Source organism: Phoxinus phoxinus (assembly GCF_949152265.1).
Source record: "Phoxinus phoxinus genome assembly, chromosome: 9".
NCBI lineage: Eukaryota > Metazoa > Chordata > Actinopteri > Cypriniformes > Leuciscidae > Phoxinus > Phoxinus phoxinus.
Window position 1 is genome coordinate 9,527,376 of NC_136884.1, and position 21,259 is coordinate 9,548,634.

Here is a 21,259-nt window from a genome sequence, read left to right on the forward strand (position 1 = left end):
AGAAATTATACTGTCCTACTGGAAATGTACTCACCAAAATACTGTACTCAACATCATCCCCCAGAAGTCCCGTGTCGTTTAGAGTGTACTTGGCTTTCTTCATCTTGGCATCAACTGGACCTTTTTCCACCTGGTGTTTAATGGCCTTAAAGAGCTTATAGAGCGGCTCACCGGCTGAGTCCTGCAAGAACACATTAGTCAGCCTCCATAACCAGAAAACAATTGCTGCAATTTCTATTTGTAGCTAAATTGTTCACCTTCAGGAACTGATAGAGACATATGGACATCCAGTTACACAACATCCTCTCCACAACAGTCTCAGATCTAAACAGGAAACACAGGCCGACGATATCATGCCAGTACAGTCAATTTCCACCGTGCTTTTCTCAGCATCTCTTTTCGGTGTATGCATTAAACAATAGAACACAAGCTGTGTAGAACGATTCACAAACAAATGACCCGTTTCATTCAATGAATGGTTCAAAAAGACACGTTGCCAGTGTAAAACACTGCCCTGTATAATTTACAGCATCACATGGAAGAATATATAAGCAAAATGAACAGAACAAAAATATACCTAAAGAAATCTGAATCAAATTGAATCAAAACAGGAATCAAACTGAATGACGAGCTTGTGAATTGGAATCAAATTAAATCAGGGACTCCCTACTAAGGTTGTTTATGCGTACAAATTAAAAAGGCCAAGTCTATGATATACTGGTCGAAAGTCATTCATTATTGCGTTCAATATATATAATGATAATTATGGACACATGAATTTGATTTGGCGTCGGTTCTGACCTGCGGAGCATGAGTTTGGGGTTTTTGCTGTGTACATATTCCTCCATGAGCTCCAGCAAGAGGGTTGTCATGACGTCCGTGTAGTACTCCAGCTTGCCATGTAGCGCCACCGTCAACAGTGAGGCAAAGTAAACCTTTTTCCTGGCATTGAACTCCTGCTGGCCCTCCAGGGTACGAATGAACTACAACACACAGATATAGTACATAAGTCAGCTAACACATCAAATCCAGTAGTACACAGACATGTCAGCAGAGCAGAAAACACATTTCAAAATGTCACCAGGGTGTAGTCTGGAAACAAAGTCTCACGTTGATGAGGAAGGTTTTGCTGTTCAGGAGATTGGAGAACTGGTTGAGCGCCTGGTCTACAGTGGGTCTGCGGTTTTCTGAGATATCCAGCTTGCCAGTGATCATGACATCGTTGGCTCCATCTTCGGAGGGCAGGAAGAAAACGCGGTTGGTGTAGTTCTTGTAGTCCAGGAATGGGGTTCGAGCTTCACTCAGATCACTTGTGTGGTCCTCCATCTCTATCATAAGATCTAAGAGAAACAGAGAGTTGATGCTTTCAGAATGGCAAAAACTCATCTTTGTTCTGCTAAAAAAATTATATTTGCTGAAGTGACAAGCAAGCAAACAAACAAACAAACAAACGAAGTCAGAAAACCACATGTAATTCATAGTTTGTTTATCCCAAGATAAAAAGACTCATTCAATTTGAATATGAGATGATAAACTATTTGAGAAGCAGGAAAAAGTCAGCCGGAATGAATGGCTTGAGATCTTACCAGTGAACTCTTTTTTACAGCGATCTCGGACACTATCTTCTAAATTCGCCAGCTGATTTTTGATCTTCTCATACTCTCGTTCAGCCTGCTGGCTTTTCCTCCTGCACACATGCAAACACAAACATTATTTTTAATCTTATTTATTGCTTATTATGACTCAAGACATATGACTTCATTTTTTATTGATAGTAGAGAGAGAGCGAAAGAGCAGGAAATTCTAATACTGTTTATTTGCTGTTCAAAGTGAATTTTAATTTATGGTTTGATTCTTTCTTTTTTATCTACTTAATTTAATTAACTTATGCTCAAGTGTCATTAAAAAATAAAAATAAATTTTAAATTGTTTAATCATGAGGACAGGAAATCCAGATCATTTGTTTATTTGCTGTTAACAATCAAAGTGAATTTTAATTTGTTATTTGTTGACTTCTTTATTTGTTATATTAGAAAGAAAGGAAAGGAAATGATAGAGAGAAATGGAGGGAATGAGACCATATGGAGGAAGAAAAAAAACGTATGTCTGAGCGTGTGCGCAACACACTAGACCACAGCTTTGAAAACAAAGTTATTAAGTTCACATTACTACAGCCTGGTGCACTCTGAGGTTTGTTACCTGTAGCAATAGACCGACGCTGCAATGAAGAGGACCATGGGAATGAGGACAGCAGGAATGATGATGTAAAGAGGAACCTCGTATTTCCTCTCAAAGTGTACAGAGCCGACATTCCACTCGCCGTTTCCGAATTTGATCTGAAAAAGACGAGAAACTTTGAACGCAGGGTAAAATGGGTCAGAACAACTGTGATTAAAACTTAAGGAGAACAGTCTCTAACCAGCAGCTCCATGGTCTCTGAGCTGGTGTCTCTGCGATGGCGTTTGGAGGTGGATTTAGGAGGCCTAGAGGGGGCCACGAGGAACAACTTATCGTCCTCTAGGATGGTCACCTCGCACGGCTCATCGCCCACAAACGCCTGGGCCTCTTTGACAGTCATGGCTTTGGTAAAACCTCGACCCTGTAACACAGAAAAGCAATGATTTTTTTGAAAGCACAATCACCAGTTACTGAAACAAAACCCTCTTATATCATATTTTCTGTAAAATAGCGTTAGGAAAAAATACTTGCATTAACATTGATGATGCTGTTTTCCGTGATGGCTTTTCTGGTCAAAGTAATGAACACGGGGTCTGGATGGTAAACAAAATGAGTCAAGTTCTCCACCAAGTTGTCCAGCTGGATGATGGTTCTTAAGGAAAGGTTCAAATATGTCTTGTTCACAACCGGAGAGAGGAACTCCAGTACGGACTCGTTCCTGCTGCTAACTTCCTGAACGAACTGCAGGAAAGGAAACAAGTCAGTTTATCCTTGTATAAAACACATTTCACAAATGTCTGAGCACTAAAAATTAAATGAGACAGCATGGTGTCAGCTGCGTGATGAATGTTGCTTATTAACATTAAGAGAAGGGAGACAGAGGGAAGGAAATATTAGGAAGAAGCAGAGAGAGGAGAGTGAGAGAGGAAAGAGAACTCTTCAGCTTCAGCAATGGGTTATGACAGCCAGACATTTGATCAAAAAAAAAAAAATTACACGATAATGAAATGCTGACATTTCTTAAGAGCCAATCAATAACATCTGACAGAACAAAAATAGGAAACCAGAAGATTTAAAATGAAAGCACAAGCAACTTATTCAGTTATCGTAATATTAAAGAGATGAAAATAAAAATGCTTTCAATGAGCAATAACTTAAATTTAAGTTGTTTAGACAACATTTATTGTGATTTTTATCCTTTTTAGAGCCTGTGGTCACTGTGGTTTGCCTTTTATATACTATTATATTATTTATAAATTTTTTATATTTCTTAATTATAGTACTTAATCTAATTTTATTTCAGTTAGTTGCCAAGGAAACATTTCTTGTTTTTTTCATCCAATACTTCTATTTAATTTAATTTATTTCCGACTCTTTTCAATTAACGAAAGCTATTTTTAATAGTTTTAGTTAACAATAACAACGCTGCATCCAACAGGTTTGGAATGACAAAAAAGCAAACGGTGCCATCTGAACTTTGAATTTTTAGGTGAACTATTCCGTTAAGGAATTCGCTTCACTTCGAATTCCAACCTTGCTTATTGTAAGAGACCACTAACTTGACCACAGATCGGTGCAAAAGCATCATGACAAACATGAGACGCACCTCAATGTCGCCAGAGTTGAGATTCAACTCGTCAGAAGAGGGCAGCACTCGCATGGTGGCTCTTTGCACCTGATCAAATCCAGATCCCATAACTAAGATCTTACGGCCTCCGCTGAAAACACACAAACAAACATACAGACATGTATGTGAAATGCATTCAATTTCCTTAAAACAGCGCTGTGTTTGTATTTGAAGCTCCGTCGACTTGATTCATAAATCGTTGATTTTGTTCTTTACACTCATTTATAAACGAGCATTTTCTATTTTTCCAGCGTGTAAACATATCTCCGATACTACTCTCTATAAAAAAAAATCGGATTGCTTTGATATCGCTAGTTATATCCAACTTTCCGAACTTCCGTTACTATCTCTAACGATAGCCCGCTAGCATTGCACGCGTGGCCTCGCCTATCGACCGTCTTATTTACACTCGAATCACTGAAATCGCTTGTTTGTGTTGGAGTTTGTGTTTGTGTTTGTGCTTCGAAATCGCTTGTTTGTGTTTGAAGTTTGTGTCTGTGGTCGAACCGCTTTGGTTGTGTTTGGAGTTTGTGTTTAAATCGCTTGTCTGTGTTTGAAGTTGTGTTTGTGCTTCGAATTCGCTTGTTTGTGTTTGAAGTTTGTGTCTGTGGTCGAACTGCTTTGGTTGTGTTTGGAGTTTGTGTTTAAATCGCTTGTCTGTGTTTGAAGTTGTGTTTGTGCTTCGAATTCGCTTGTTTGTGTTTGAAGTTTGTGTCTGTGGTCGAACTGCTTTGGTTGTGTTTGGAGTTTGTGTTTAAATCGCTTGTCTGTGTTTGAAGTTGTGTTTGTGCTTCGAATTCGCTTGTTTGTGTTTGAAGTTTGTGTCTGTGGTCGAACTGCTTTGGTTGTGTTTGGAGTTTGTGTTTAAATCGCTTGTCTGTGTTTGAAATTTGTGTTTGTGCTTCGAATTCGCTTGTTTGTGTTTGAAGTTTGGGTCTGTGGTCGAACCGCTTTGGTTGTGTTTGGAGTTTGTGTTTCAAATCGCTTGTCTGTGTTTGAAGTTTGTGTTTGTGCTTCGAATTCGCTTGTTTGTGTTTGAAGTTTGTGTCTGTGGTCGAACCGCTTTGGTTGTGTTTGGAGTTCGTGTTTCAAATCGCTTGTTTTTGTGTTTGTGTTTCGAATCGCTTAACTGTTAACGTTAGTTTGCGAGCGTGTGAACATATCTCCGATACTACTCTCTATAAAAAATAAATAAAAAATAAAAACAATCGGATTGCTTTGATATCGCTAGTTATATCCAACTTTCCGATCTTCGTTACTATCTCTAACGTTAAGTTAGCCCGCTAGCATTTGCACGCGTGGTCTCTCCTATCGACCGTCTTATTTACACTCGAATCACTGGAAGGATACGGGTTCTATCCATGATTTCAGTCCTAAATTAGTAGTGATATTGGTAGCATCACTGCTAATTTATTGTTCATCTGTCATAATGGCGAATACATCGTATGTGTGTCTACCTCTGAGTGCAGGTGAGGACACGTTTGAGCTGCATTCGGTGCGGTTGGAGCTGGAGTCCGTGGAGAAGCAGATCCGTGATCTGCTGGGGAGGCAGGCCGAGCTGCGAGACCGACGATCAGCGCTTGAAGCATCACGCGCCGATGCTCACAAGTCAGTGGTTAGTAACTTTTCGACTCCGGTCTCCTCTACTCCGTGTATTTCTCTGCACAGGACCCGAGCACCCCTGGTTTCGTTTACCCCGACACCGACACAGCACCATGGACCCTGGGTGATGCCACAGCGGAAGACACGAGCCAGGACCAGAGCAAGGACCTCTCCGCCCCTCCCGGTCTTCGAGATCTCCACCCGGAACCGCTTCTCCCCTCTTCGCGAGACGGAACGCGACGACGCTGTGATCATCGGCAGTTCCATGGTCCGGCATGTCCGCGCTACCTCAGGTAAAGGTATGGTGCGCACTCACTGCTTTCCTGGTGCTCGTGTTCTCGATGTCGCTGCGCAGGTCCCCGAGATCCTGAACGGTGACGAGCGCGTCGGAGCTGTCGTGCTGCACGTGGGGGTGAACGACATCAGGCTGCGGCAGACGGAGGTTCTGAAGAGGGACTACAGGAGCCTGATCGAGACGGTACGCAGAACATCGCCTGAAGCAAAGATCGTCGTGTCTGGACCGCTTCCCACGTACCGACAAGGACAAGAAAGGTTCAGTAGATTGTTTGCACTAAATGAATGGTTGATGTCATGGTGTAATGAACAGAGACTGCTCTTTGTAAATAATTGGAATCTGTTTTGGGAGCGACCTAGGCTCTACCGTGCTGATGGCCTGCACCCCAGCAGAATCGGAGCGGCTGTTCTGTCGGACAACATCTCCAAGACGTTACACACCATATGACTAGTAAGTCAAAGTCCAAATCACATTCTTTGCTGTCCCAAATTAATTGATATAAGTACCAGTGTAGAACACTATATAGAAACAGTGTCTATTCCTCGTTTAGTGAGGCCAAACAATAAATCTACTGTAGGATCTAAGAAAAATCTAATTGTGATTAAACCAGAAAATCTCAATATTAGTGAACAAAAACAATTTCTAAAGCTAGGTCTTCTAAACATTAGATCGCTTACACCTAAGGCGGTTATTGTAAATGAAATGGTCACTGATAATAGCTTCGATGTACTCTGCCTTACTGAAACCTGGCTTAAACCAAATGATTATTTCGGTCTTAATGAGTCCACTCCACCAGGATACGGTTATAAGCATGAGCCCCGTCTGATTGGTCGTGGCGGCGGTGTTGCAACAATCTATAGAGATATTCTTAATGTTACTCAGAAAACAGGTCACAGGTTTAATTCGTTTGAAGTACTTGTTCTAAATGTTACGCTCCTAGATGTAAGAAAGAAATCCCTATTATCTCTAGCCTTGGCTACCGTATATAGACCGCCAGGGCCTTACGCTGATTTCCTAAAAGAGTTTGCAGATTTTCTCTCAGATCTATTGGTCAATGTCGATAAGGCAATAATTGTTGGAGATTTCAACATACACGTTGATAACACAAATGATGCGTTAGGAGCTGCGTTTACAGATTTATTAAACTCCTTTGGGGTCAAGCAAAACGTTAGTGGTCCCACTCATCGTCTTAATCATACTCTAGATTTAATTATATCATATGGAACCGATCCAACCAATATAGATATTATACCGCAAAGTGATGATGTCACTGATCATTACATGGTAACTTGCATACTACGTACGGCTGAAATGTGTCATGTTGCGCCACGTTATCGACCAGGCAGAACAATCCTTCCAACCACTATAGATAGATTCTTGAATAGCTTACCTGATCTATCTCCGCTCCTCAGTGAACCCAAACAAACAGATGAGCTAGAGGAAATGACTAGCAGTATGAGCACCATTTTCTCTAGTACATTAGAAACTGTTGCACCAATTAGACTAAAAAAGGTTAGAGAGAAAACTAAAGCACCATGGTACAACAGTGCTACGCATGTTATCAAGAGAGAAACTCGTAACTTAGAGCGCAAATGGAAACAAACTAATTTAGAGGTCTTTAGAATCGCGTGGAAAGACAGTATGTCACGTTATAAAAAGGCTCTAAAAGCAGCCAGGGCTGAGCATCTCCGCAAACTAATAGAAAATAACCAAAACAATCCAAGGTTTTTATTTAACACTGTGGCTAGATTAACAAATAAACAGACATCACCTGAACAAAATATTCCGTTACATTTTAATAGTAATGATTTCATGAATTTCTTCACTGAGAAAATAGAAAGCATCAGAAACACAATTGTAAATGTACAATCTTTGACAGCGTCTTATGATTCAGCCTCAATTATCGCCCCTCAAGAACAACTACAGCGCTTTACAACTATAGGACAGGAAGAGCTAAATAAACTTATCACTGCATCTAAACCAACAACATGTTTATTAGATCCAATACCCACTAAACTACTGAAAGAAGTGTTACCTGTAGTGGAAGAGCCTCTTCTCAATATTATTAACTCGTCTTTATCTTTAGGACATGTTCCAAAAACATTCAAGCTAGCAGTTATAAAACCTCTTATTAAGAAACCACAATTAGATCCAAATAACCTAGCAAATTACAGACCCATTTCAAATCTTCCATTTATGTCTAAAATACTTGAAAAAGTTGTGTCCGCTCAATTGTGCTCTTTCTTGCAAGAAAACGATATCTATGAAAAGTTTCAGTCTGGATTCAGGCCACATCATAGCACAGAAACTGCGCTGGTTAAAATTACAAATGATTTACTTTTAGCTTCTGACCAAGGCTGTATCTCAATACTAGTTTTACTCGATCTTAGCGCTGCGTTTGACACTATAGATCATAAAATACTCTTAGATCGACTTCAAAATTACACTGGTGTTCAGGGACAGGCATTAAGCTGGTTTAGATCGTACCTATCAGACCGTTACCATTTTGTCCATTTAAATGGGGAAAAATCAAAGATAACGTCAGTAAATTATGGAGTGCCGCAAGGATCTGTATTAGGCCCCCTGCTATTCTCAATTTATATGCTGCCACTTGGTAATATTATAAGAAAACATGGAATAAGTTTCCACTGTTATGCTGATGACACTCAATTATATATTTCATCTAGACCAGATGATAACACTAAATTATCTAAAATGACAGAGTGTGTTAAAGATATAAAATATTGGATGACGTGTAATTTTCTTCTATTAAATTCAGATAAAACGGAGGTATTACTGATTGGTCCAAAAAACTGCCCACAAAACCTCTTACAATACAACCTTAATCTAGATGGACGTCCTGTTACTTTATCCTCTACAGTAAAAGACCTGGGTGTTATACTAGACCGCAACTTGTCTTTTGAAAATCATATTTCAAATGTCACAAGAACAGCCTTTTTCCACCTTAGAAACATTGCTAAGCTACGTAACATGCTATCAGTTTCTGATGCAGAAAAGTTAGTTCATGCATTCATGACCTCGAGACTAGATTACTGTAATGCTCTATTAGCTGGTTGTCCTGCATCCTCAATAAACAAGCTACAGTTAGTCCAAAATGCAGCCGCTAGAGTTCTTACTAGGTCAAGAAAATATGATCATATAACACCAATTTTATCATCTCTACACTGGTTACCTATTAAGTTCCGTATCAATTACAAAGTATTGTTACTGACCTATAAAGCCCTAAATGGTTTAGCTCCTGTGTATTTAAGAGATCTTCTATCGCCATATAATCCATCGCGCTCTTTAAGATCACTAAATTCGAGGCTTCTGGTCGTACCTAGGATATCTAAGTCCACTAAAGGAGGGAGGGCGTTTTCACATCTAGCTCCTAAACTCTGGAATAGCCTTCCTGATATTGTCCGAGGCTCAGACTCGCTCTACCAGTTTAAAACTAGATTAAAGACGCATCTCTTTAGCCAAGCATTCACATGATGCATCTCATACCTTTTATACTACAGTTAAATCAGATCAAATGCATTCATATTATGAACAGCAGCTACGCTAATTATTTCCCATCTGCCTTTTTTGTTGTTATCTCGGGACGCCTGTCCCGAGATAACTCAAATAGAGTTCGTCAGCTCCAGTTATGTATCCAGCCTCTCATGGAGACTTCAGATGCCCCAACGCCTGTGATGAGACGACTCGACGCCTGTGAAGAGACGACCCAACGCCGGCGATATGTTATGCCCTAAATTTCATGATTAACTAACTGTATTTTTGTATGTATATTTTTGAAATGCATTTTCTGTAAAGCTGCTTTGAAACAATGTGTATTGTGAAAAGCGCTATACAAATAAACTTGAATTGAATTGAATTGAATTGAACATGTAGCACTTATATACACAGCCATTTATTCTCACCCCTGGACCCACCCCTGTTGGCAATTTCAAATGCCTAATAGCGAGCGACAGTAAAGCGGCCTGTATGTGTGAGCAAGGATTAAGAACGGACTTACCAAACAAAGCTGGCCTGTGGGCCGTACTCTGTAACTTTGGGATTTGCTGAGTATTCGAATCCGCTGACTTCTTTGAAAGTGTCCTTGCCGTACTTCACAATAACAGGCAACTTATCTGAAGGAATCTTCTGTCCTTTATATGGGCCTGTTTTGCAGGTGATCTCCTGGCCAAATGTCAACCTGCATGTTTGAAAACAGAGGCACAATCAGCATTGGACAATGATCCAAATCTTCCAGAAATCTACTGCTCGCTTGATACTCACACTTCACAAGGCTCTCTGTCCACTGTGATGCTGATGTCATCTTTACTAGCCGTGTCTAGGTCCTGTCCTGTGATAGTGATGATGGTTCCTCCAGCAGCTGGGCCTTTAGAGGGGGACACAGTCATGGGGATAGGATCCTTGAAGACGGAAAGAAAACTCTTTCTGTTAACATTTGCTCATTTACATAACTTTTCTACATCCGACTAGCTTTATTAAAAATAAATAAGGCTATGTATGCACAGTCAGTGTTTAGGAGAAAACATAACTTCAATTGAAACTCTGAAAAGATATAACAACCTATACATACGCTACCTTTTGGGGTCAGTAAGATTTTTTTAATTAATACATTTATTCATCAAGGATGCACTGAACTGATCAAACAGTGAAGTGACAGTAAAGACATGTATAATGTTACAAAAAAAATTATGTTAAATAACATTAAATGTATGTTTTTAACATTCTATTTATCATAGAATTGTGTGTGTGTGTTGGGGATGTACCAGCACAACTGTTTTCAACATTGATAATAATAATAATAAATAAAAAAAATACAAATCAGCATATTAGAAAGATTTCTGAAGGATCATGTGACACTGAAGACTGAAATAATGGCTGCTGAAAATTCAGCTTTGCATTGACGCAAATAGATTACATAAAAAAAAAAAAAATAATAAAAAAATTATATATATATATATATATATATATATATATCAAAATAGGAAACGGTTACTTTAAATTACAATACTATTATACAATATTATTTACTGTATTTTTGATTAAACAAAATGGTAAACATACTGTAAAAGACGTCTTTCAAAAACATTATAAAATCTCTCAGATAAAAAAAAATCAAAACCCATTTTACTTTGTGACTTATTTCCTGAGCGAAACTGAATATTCTGCTCTATTTTGACCTTGGGCTGGATCATTTATTAACCAATTAACTCATTTAGATTTCATGACAACTTTAAGCTGCAAGATTTCTTTGGTCAACCATCTTCACAAGCTCCATTTTGCTGGTTAATAGCACGACAATGCTGCTTCACGGGATCAGCAAGGGGATTCCTGCTAGTCTAAACTGGTCTTTTCAGGGGTGCAATACAATAGAAATAAAATTACAATCTTAGAAATTAGAAACAATCTTATGAGGCCACAAAGGCTTCATAACAGAGAAAGCAGTTACCCTGTAAGTGAATAACACTTTCGACTGTCCTACTCTCCCCCCTTCCACTTCCACTTCCACTGGCCCGAACAGGCTAGGTGCATTTGGCAGGTCTACAAGGGGTGGTGGGGGGAAAGGCCCGATCTCACATACGACACTGAAACAAAGGCACAACAGAACTATAAGCTAAACAGCTATTTCCAACTTACATATACAAGATGGATGCATTTTAAATGCTCTATATAATCAATGCATATTCATCTAATATGGTGTCCATGGAGCACCTGGTTGACACTGAGTATCTCTCCGGCTGATGTGTACATGGCACTCCAGCCACAGTGATTCTCTTAATGTCCTCCTGCTTGATGCCCAAGTTGGAGCCTTTTATTGTAACAGAGATCTGTCCCTTCATCGGCCCATACGGGGGAACAATCTGGAATGGAAGCAGAACAGCAAAGTTAAAAGAGACCTATAACACTCAAAACCGCAAACTAGAGTCACAAAGATTACCCATAACCACTGAGCCCTTGAGTGATACAGCTGCTTCGGAGAAAATCGCTTGCCAGATGACAAATAATAAAACACCATCAGGCGCAGGCGGCGCGATCATTAGAGTCTCAGATGGATTCAACAAAACACTAAAGTGAGAGACTGAGATTGTGACTACCAGAGCAGCCATCTATATATCATTTAGGCATGAAAAATTGAGAAGACGATGAAAAGGAATGGTGTTTTCAAGAGAAGATGAAGAGTGGAAATTTATGAACTGCATTTGAACCGGGAACGGCGATTTGTAATGGCTGACGTCACGCCAATGAGATGTTCTTTGATGCATTTTGAGTTTAGTTTGAAGTGAATTTTAACAAACTGTATGCATTCCTAGAGTTAGCAAAGTTTAAAATGGGGAGAAAAACAAGACGACCGGTCCTCACATCAGTGATCGTTGGATCTGGACACTGCTGCAGCTCCGTGTTACACAGGCTTCTGTAGATGCAGGATTTAGGGGTGTCGCACCACACGCAGTTATACTTCGGGTCAGTGTTCTTACACAGACTGCAATCCTCACGTCTTACTGAACAATTGTAGAGCGCCACTGGAAAGAAAAATAGAAGGAACAAAACAACAGACACTGAATTCATCATCTTCAACAAAATAAGGCTCAAAATTGTTCCTTAGTCTTTTTGTTTTGTAGAGGAATAAACATTTCATTAAACACTGCTATTTACCAGTAGGCTTTCAGAAATTATGAGCTATGCAAATGACTGTTTATTGTTGTATGTGGTGATTTATTAGTCACATTTAGCACAAAGATATGCATTCAAGTTTGATGCTGTCACCAAATTGTCCAACTGCGATTCTCACTGTTTTCATGGCTGATAAATAATGCTCAGAATATGTAGGCTGACAGACATATTTATAAAAAATATTGGCTTCGATATACTGTAGTTAGCTACATTTGATTAATACATTGTAGCATAGCTCACTACATTTTCATAAAGTGTAATTTGACTGTAGCTTAAAGGGATAGTTCATGTGTAGACTTGTTTAGCAGATGAGGACTTAAAATTACATCTTTCAGTAAAAAAAATGCACATCAAATCGATCTGGATGGTGTACATGCGCTAGTTACAAGCTACTTATATTTTAAAGTGCACCTATTATGCTTTTTCGGATATTAACTTTCATGTACTGTAGTGTGTTATATAGCTGTTTGTGAATGTAAAAGTCAAAGTTTCAAAGACCAATAATCCATTTTCCTGAAATTCAGATACAGTAAAGGCCATTTCATTACCAACACGTGCTGTAAGCGGTGGACCAATCATAATAGACTGGGCCATCTGACCAAACAGAGCAGAGTAGGCTCTCAGAAAGGAGGGGTTTAGAGAAACCAGATCCTTTATTGAACCATTTTAGGCACTGTGAGAAAAGAGGCAATGCTGCAATGTATATTATGAGAAAATAAAAGTTTTCAGATCTTGGATGCATTTAAACCTATTGAAAAAGACCTCCAAAACAAAATTAGGAACCTTTTAAAATAACATAACAGGGGCACTTTAAATTAGTTCACCCATAAATTTAAAAACTATTCGAAGCAGAAAGATGGCATTTTCAAAGTTCTCATCTGCTAAACTTGTCTAAAACATCCCTAGACATAAAAACAAGATTCATGAGATCCGTTTCCAAGATGTAAATGACAACTTATGTTAATCTGCTTATTTTAAGTCATTCATCAGATGTGTTTATACAACCTTTCCAGATATTGAAGATCCACATGTTTACTGGATGTGTGCAGTTTCAAAGCCTCTAACAAACCACTATTATGAACCAAATTCATTTAAATATACCTCTGAGGGTGCTGTCAATCATCCTCTCTGTGTCTTTATCCTTTATGTAGAACGTCACATTCACCTCTGGCTCTTTGTCATACGCAAACTGGCATAAAAACAGCAGAATGGTGTCATTAAACATGCAAACAGATACAGACAAACACATCACCGTATCTGGAACAACTGTGCGCGGCAGCAAATTCTCCCCTGATGTTTTTGAGAACCTGATCACCATGTGTTTGCTACGCCCACATAGGACTGAGTCTTACACACACATGCAGCTCAATAGCTGTGAATGCCATATTGGCTTGTGCTCAAACTTCAGAAACAAATCAATGTGTGAACAGAGGAGAAGGGAGGAAGTGAGGGAGACACAATAGGAGGAGAAATAGGAGGAGTGGAGAGTACTGACCTCATATCCCTCAAATTTGTACATTGACCCCTCAGACACCACAGTCACCTCGCCCACATGTTTCATGAGCTCAGTGCCAATCTGAAAGGTTTTGCCCTGAGAGAGATGGAGAAAATGTAATGCTGTTAATGCAGACTCTTCAAGTAAATATAAAAAAATCATAATGTTCTGTGATAAAGTAAAAATAGTCTAAACTATATTTTTTTAACTTTTGTCCTCGGTAGTGATGCGCGGAACGCGATTATATCCGTGGACACTGTGGATAATATGAGGGTCGGGCGGGCCAAGTAGTAAAAAATAACATTGATTAATTGCGGGTGGATGAGATAAATCATTAATGATGGATATATTAATGTGTTAAAAGCCGTGTCGTCAGGCACTCATTTTCAGACTCCATTAAGCTACGTACTTGCGGGGTCCACTTGTTTAAGCAGCAATGGAGGCAAAACAGATCCGAGAGAAATATTAAAAAGGAGAATTAAAAAGTGTGGGAGCGTTTTAAGTGAAGTAGTTGTCCGGGACGAATCAAGTGCTGGGTATGTGATATGTAACGGCTGTGAAGTGCTGTATGTATATGACAATAAACTAATAATGCATATAAAGCCCAAGCCTTTTCTTGGGCTGATGGTTTATTTTTTTTATCCATGGATTTGTATGATGTTAGAGCTGATCAGCGCATCACTAGTCACTAGAAAGCTTCATAGTTGGGCATAGATTCATGTCACTTATATCACTTCATATTGATGTATATGCATTATTGTTTAAAAGTTTGGGCTCAGTATGATTTGTTAAAAGAAATTAATACTTAAAAAGTGAGAGATCTATTTCAAATAACTTTCTACTCAGTAAAGAAACCTGACAAAAATGTATCATGGTTTCCAAAAATAATAAGTAGCACAATTGTTTTCAACATTAATAACATCAGCTTTGCCAACACAGGAAAACAATTTAATCAATTAAAACATTTGAAAAAAAATGTATTTTACACTGTAATAATATTTCACAATGTTAATGTTTTTTTATAATAAAAAATAAGAAATGCAGCCTTGGAGAGCATAAGAAACTTCTTTAAAAAAATCTTACTGACCCCAAACTTTTGAACAACACATCAAAATAATTAGAATTATGTAAAATGAATTCATATCAAACTATTTGATATACCTTAAATCAATATATCATTTTACTATATCATTTTATATCATTATTACTTTACCGAATATTTGTCTAGATTTTTGCCCTGAAATTGGATGGGAGTTTTGATGCCAACAGGAATAAGCAGAGGTTCAGGGATCTCAAACTGAGGACACCTGTCATCCTGCAAAAATAAATAAACAAAGGAAGAAAATCAAATAAAACTATTATTAGTCATGTTTTGTCACCAGAAGATGATCGCTCACTATATATTAATGCACAAACAGGCATATTAATTTATACGCATACATTCATTAACTATCATCCTAACATGACTCACCTCAGTGTGTTTGATGATATGATCTCCCTCGACAGACTTAACACTATCACTGCATGTGTGATCTTGAATGTTCCACTGGCAGCCCCACTTACTGGTCACGCATGCGATGCACCTGCAGAACAAACAACTGACCAATCAGAAAGAAATCCTGAATGGAATATACATTTTTAAAAAGCTGCCTGATACTCACGGAGTATTCTCCGATCTTTTCACCACGGCTGCACAGTTGTAGAACTCAAATGCTTTGGATGCCACTTCAATGCCGTCATTCACTGTGATTTTCACCGGCACTGCCACAAAATCTACACGCATGCATATGAGAATAAAATGGGCTATTAGGTACGAGTAATTCATAAGACCAATTCTGAACTTTTAGAGGTCAACAGGTGCTAGCAACGCCAAGGTCATGGGTTCGATTCCCAAGAAAAGCATGCCTTGATAAAAGCTTCTTTAACTCTAGAATCAACAAGTAATAGATTAAGTTTCAGTGTGATTTTTTTCATCTGATCAGTCTCCAAATTAAAAATCACAAAACTAGCAAATTACAAACATGAAGAAATGAAAAACTATTCGTGCCTGACGGCAATTTTAGGCATTCTGCTCGACAAACACCATCTGTTTGCTCAAGGAGTAAAGGAGGCAGTAGGAGGACGGCTTCACAGTATGTGATTATTAAAGTTAAAGGCAAACAGGTAGTTCTCACCTTGTGTCTCAGGTGTGGACGGGATTGACCCAGAGGTCGGGAGATCACAAATTACCCGTGTGCCTTCCATTGTAGCGTCACTTATGTAGTCACCAAACTCGCACATAAGTCTGTCAGGACTGTTGATACTGGGGAGGGAGGGGATGTTAATCTCCACCTGCAAGTTTCAACCAGAAAACATGGATTTAAGAGTAAACATATAATAAAATATATGAGTTCTCAAACATTTCGAACATCTGAATTTGTGTGTTTTGTAGTTGTTTATGGTTATTGGATGACAGTTTTTAAATATTCAATATTAAGGGCTAAATATAAATAAATAAAATAAAAAGGTAATAATAATGATTTAAGTATAATTAATAAAAACATTTCATTTATTAATAATAATGATAATAAATAATATAAAAGTGATATTATTATAAACATTTATAATGATTTTTGTTCAATCACTTAATTTTATTTGATTGATTTCCATAACTTTTTGATAACTTTTCCTGTTCTGAAAATCACAATTGTAAAATTCCCTGTCATTTCAAGGTGTTGCATGACTGTGAGAATCCAACAATATTCAAATGTGAAAAAGAAAGATTAAATAATATTGATTTCAGCAAATCAGGAGTATACTGTCATTATTCATTACAACTGATCCAGGAAGTTAATTACGGAATACAAGAAGCCTCTTCGGTCAACCATGACCATTTGCGTTTCTTCAGAGACAAATTAGAAATGCACGAAGAGTGCTCTGTGCGTTCATGTGGTATGAATAGTTGCAGGTGCCTTGTTTACTAACTTTATCACATCAGCTCATGAAAAAGGATTAGATTCACAGACTGGATCTGTTACAGCCAGTCAATATCAATCCTCAGTCAATCCTTAAGAGGTTAGGGTTTAAAATAACGGCAGACTGCATTCCAGCGTGTACGTGTTATGCTTTAGTACCTGTGTCCTATCCGTTTTCTTGCAGCTGATGTTGGGGGGCTCAAAGGACTGAATGGTTACACATGTTTGTTTTGGACTCCACAACCAGGCATTCTCTCCATCTCCCTTGTGACAATCCATCTTCCTTGTACAACTGCAGGAGAAAAGTAGACAAACATGGGTAATGAGCCACACTGCATTTGCTTTAACTGGGCTGAACACAGGTATGTAATAGCACTAGCTTAAATTTAACAGACAACTCCAAGACTTGGATTATGCCATATTTTACTTCCTGCTCTAAAACATACTTTAATATGAATGGAAGTCACATGACCCAAAGGAGCAATAGATATTTTATTTGGCAGTAGAAATATCAAACTCTGTTGTAGTGTGGCAGTGTTATTACTTGTCCTGTCATTTACTGGACAAGAATGCCCAAATGATGTTATGCTTTTGGTAATGAAATGAATCTAACAGACTTACCGGCCCTCCAACACACACCAGCCACAATATGGGTCCCGTTGGGACACACATGAGTGACAGTCATGCTTCTGCTCACAGGCCTGCACTGGCATTTTGGTGATCTACACAAAAGAGAAGCAAGACAACATTTGTTTATTTATTTAGTTTAAGATGCCCAATAGCTGATTCATCTGTGATTGAAGGTTCTGCTTCTCTATAAAGAATGTTAAGCTGTGGTCACAATGGCCAAAAAAAAATCCATTGTCAATATTGTACCAAACTATGAAGCCAATTTTCAAACCAAAATCGCAGCAAAATCGCATGACCAACTTGAACAAAAGTGAAATCTGCATGGGGAACTTTTTCACTCTTAAGAGAAACTCCCAATAGGGCGGATTCCAACTGAAAATTCACAGTTACAGTATTTTCTTAGCCTAGAAATCTAGACGCACCCTAGCGGCAGCAAAATTTATTTTGCAGCCAGGGTAGTCTAGCAACTCTCCGTTGGCTTGCGAGCTGGAAAAACCAAACTCTAGTCAGGCAAATCACATTGTGTATAGAGTCGGCGGGCGGGCTTAACATATACTGAAGACAGAGTTGCGACGAGTCCCTGCTACTTGAAAACAAAGAATGGCTGCTGCTGCTAGTGAACAGCTGTCTTTCAAATCGGCTTTGGCCGCGACTCTGGAGGACTTGGAGTTAAGCTTTTCTTTGAGAATAGAACAAAGAACGGCACTTAAGTCATTCTTAAAAAAGGAAGATGTGTTCAGAGTTTTGGCAACCGAATCTTTACCGCTCTGACTACGTCACCTTCTTCGTTGCTCTGGTTGGTTGTAGCACTATCCTATTGCATGCAGAGGGAATTTGAAAGACAATCGTTTATCCCGCCCTTCGGATTGAGCCATCCCAATGGTGAGTTCCCAGACCTAACATCTTGATGTGGGTCTGGCTTGTCAGGCTAGTATTTTCTATCATTCCATTCAAAAATAATTTCTTTAAGGTTGGCAAACCAACCTTATTCAAACAGATTTTAACCAGTGGATGATCCCTGCTGACTCAATATAATCTAAGCATTGTGAATGTGTAAACAAACCTTTCTGCCTGTGGTGATGTACAAGTGATCCGAAGTTGAATCAAAAAAGAGGTTTTTGTTCACCCCACCATCTGTGCGTTCCCCTTGAATCCTGTGATAAAAGTCAGTGCGGTTGGGGTCAAGATGCACCTGCAAGCGAAAAGTTAATGAATTAATTCATTTTGAAAATGCTTTTATCCAAAGCGACTTTCAAGTAAACTATATTACAGGGGTAGTACAGCTAGAGCAAGTCCTGGGGTTAAGTGCATTGCTCAAGTGGTTGCAGCTCATAAATCATCCATCCTTGGGTCTGAACCAACAATCTTTTGGTTACCAGCCCATATCGTGAACCACGAAAGCCAGACTACCACAGCAGTCAAACCTCAAGGGCTTAAGTGAAATTCAAAAAGAATAGAAATCAGTCCCTGGAATGGGACTCACCTTTAAGACATCTGCTCCACCGGTTCCCAAGAATGCCACCGTGTGCTCATTCTCCACCGCTACAGCTACAGATGTCAGCATGTCATTTCGGGTGTAGATGGGTTTGACAGACAGAGCATACTCAGGTTTACTGGCTAGTGGAGATGGCAGGAACTCTGCACCACATTTATATTCCTTCACCATATTCTTCTGTTGGGGCGAAAAAATACACAGCACATTAAAAAGGGTGTAAACGACCACACAAAATACAGAAGCAGAGTTGAAGAAACACAACAACTCACATCTCTTTTGGTCTTGCAGATGGCCTCTGTCTTGGAGATGTAGGGTGAATAAACGGTCTTTGGTTTCTCGTCCTCCAGAACTTCTCCTATGTAGCAGGATTCAATAACCTCCTCAAGCCTAGTGTTAATGCTGTTGAGTGGGTACATGCACAAGGCTGATCGACCGCTGTCCTCATCTGCACTGAACACCACAAATAGAACCTTATCTGTGAGATTCGAAGGGGTGATATTCCAAGCCAAAATTTCACCAGTTTTGGCCAGATATGCCGCTTGGACCTTGTTGTACGTGTTCTCCTGTTGCTCAACACTGACGGTGCAGTTTAGCTGAAGTTCGGTGTAAGAATAATAATGGTGGTCATTTTCGCACAGGCGTGCTACAAACGTGATCTTCCTGCTGTCACTGGTGCCCGAAGTGCGTGAGAACAGGAAGTAGATGTAATCGTTATCCTTGAATGCATGGCGAAAGTCGTGGAGGTAGCGCTGGACAAAAGGGCTAGCTTGCACAGTGGAAGCTTCCACCATGTTCTCGAAAACATCCATTTCCAAATGCTCCTGCAGCAACCGAGTGCTGATGAGTTTTGAGCTGTCCGAGCCACCGTAGCCCTTCCCTACTAGAAAAACACTGAGGATCTCCTTAGAATTAGTATCTCTATAAAAAGAAATGACCCCTACCACTGCAACAGACTCCTCTGTACTGGCCACGTATGTCTTCTCGCCTTTGGTGTCACTGTAGTACACCGGTTTGTCCACGCTGTGAAGACTTACCAAAGAGCAGATGCCCCTGAAAAGGCTTCCGCAAACGACTAGAGTGCCATTGGCGGAGTTAACCAGCAGGAGTTTGTTGATGTTGTCCGTTTCCTTTGCGTCAGTGCACTGTGCCGTGATCGGTGGAGTGCACTGCGGGTTGTCATTCTTAGGGCCTGTTACAGCACTGCTCTCCACCTGTAGTTCCTGGTTCAGCTGATAGATCCCATTTATGGCACCAACGTAGATTAGTCCGGTTTCAGGGTCCTGAACGACATTGTTGATGACAGTTGCAGACAAGAACTGGTCTGGAGTATCATCACAGCAAGATGAGCCAAAACACAGCAGCAGGGACAGCACTGCCAGGGCCCTCCACGCCATCTCTTGAAGAGAGAAAGAAAACAAGATATGTCACAAGAGAGATACGCGACCAAGTTACATGGCCTGTGAAAAAGTCGTCACCAAACCACTGAGTATCTGGATTTATTAATTTATTCAAACATACATTCAATGTATACCTACAATGACCTGAATACACCTCTCCTATGATGAGTTTGTTTTTCATTTCTGAATTTTAATTGATATATATATATAAAATGAATATGGAAATTGTTTTCCATTTGTTGAAAAACGTTTTACAAAACTACATGAATACAAAGATTACATTTCTAAGAACACTCTCGGACACTCTTATTTGTCATTGACCTAATAGATAGACACTTGCCATAGCAGGCTGCACTAATGAAAAAAAAGCTGGAGAATTGCGTTGGTATGCACCATTATAATATAGTGAAGTAAGCACTAGTCAGACGTGGTACAAACAAAGACTAAGTTCAAAGAAAAATCGATCTGGCCTCTCAACTCTTCCCTCAGAAGGGTTGCCGATGGCTGCATGATTTGACACAGCAATACATGCAAAGCATTTCTAAAGAGGCTTGTCTTCCACCCCTGATCTCCTTTCATTCTCCTTTTCATCCGTCCCCTTACCACTTCATCAGGTCTTAAAAAACACTGGGGCGGAAGTCAAATGCTGATCAAAGGAATCACAAGGCGGCCTGATTCCAGCATAACAGAAGGAGGCTCAATGAATTATGGGTACACCCTCAGCAGGTGGGCCAAACAATCCAGTCCTCCTTCCTGTAAACAACCCCTATGATAACCAGCATGGCATGCAAAGTTATTGTGTTAGACAGGAAGATGTAATCACAGTTGTTACATGTCTGAACATTCTTGAGCTAAGTTTAGCTGTTTATGAGTTTCGGGTTGTAAAAGTAGTAGGGGAA

General features: G+C 39.4%; 1 protein-coding gene across 2 annotated transcripts in view; it reads right to left on the reverse strand.

Annotated features, from left to right (window-relative positions):
- plxnb2a.1 (plexin b2a, tandem duplicate 1) overlaps positions 1–21,259 on the reverse strand; it is a 98,833-nt gene that overhangs the window by 5,774 nt on the left and 71,800 nt on the right. For both annotated transcript variants that reach the window (XM_079622146.1, XM_079622147.1), the window contains 25 exons: positions 19,233–20,359; positions 18,952–19,140; positions 18,532–18,660; positions 17,460–17,560; positions 16,998–17,130; positions 16,059–16,215; positions 15,546–15,657; positions 15,356–15,467; positions 15,098–15,199; positions 13,885–13,980; positions 13,491–13,578; positions 12,078–12,238; positions 11,430–11,578; positions 11,167–11,302; positions 9,984–10,120; positions 9,721–9,900; positions 3,785–3,896; positions 2,710–2,919; positions 2,420–2,599; positions 2,200–2,336; positions 1,587–1,687; positions 1,111–1,340; positions 802–983; positions 258–324; positions 35–181 (listed from right to left, as the gene is read on the reverse strand). In XM_079622146.1, coding sequence (XP_079478272.1) covers positions 35–181; positions 258–324; positions 802–983; positions 1,111–1,340; positions 1,587–1,687; positions 2,200–2,336; positions 2,420–2,599; positions 2,710–2,919; positions 3,785–3,896; positions 9,721–9,900; positions 9,984–10,120; positions 11,167–11,302; positions 11,430–11,578; positions 12,078–12,238; positions 13,491–13,578; positions 13,885–13,980; positions 15,098–15,199; positions 15,356–15,467; positions 15,546–15,657; positions 16,059–16,215; positions 16,998–17,130; positions 17,460–17,560; positions 18,532–18,660; positions 18,952–19,140; positions 19,233–20,357 — 4,473 coding nt within the window. In that variant the 5' untranslated portion in view covers positions 20,358–20,359. The remainder of the gene's footprint in view (positions 1–34; positions 182–257; positions 325–801; positions 984–1,110; positions 1,341–1,586; positions 1,688–2,199; positions 2,337–2,419; positions 2,600–2,709; positions 2,920–3,784; positions 3,897–9,720; positions 9,901–9,983; positions 10,121–11,166; positions 11,303–11,429; positions 11,579–12,077; positions 12,239–13,490; positions 13,579–13,884; positions 13,981–15,097; positions 15,200–15,355; positions 15,468–15,545; positions 15,658–16,058; positions 16,216–16,997; positions 17,131–17,459; positions 17,561–18,531; positions 18,661–18,951; positions 19,141–19,232; positions 20,360–21,259) is intronic.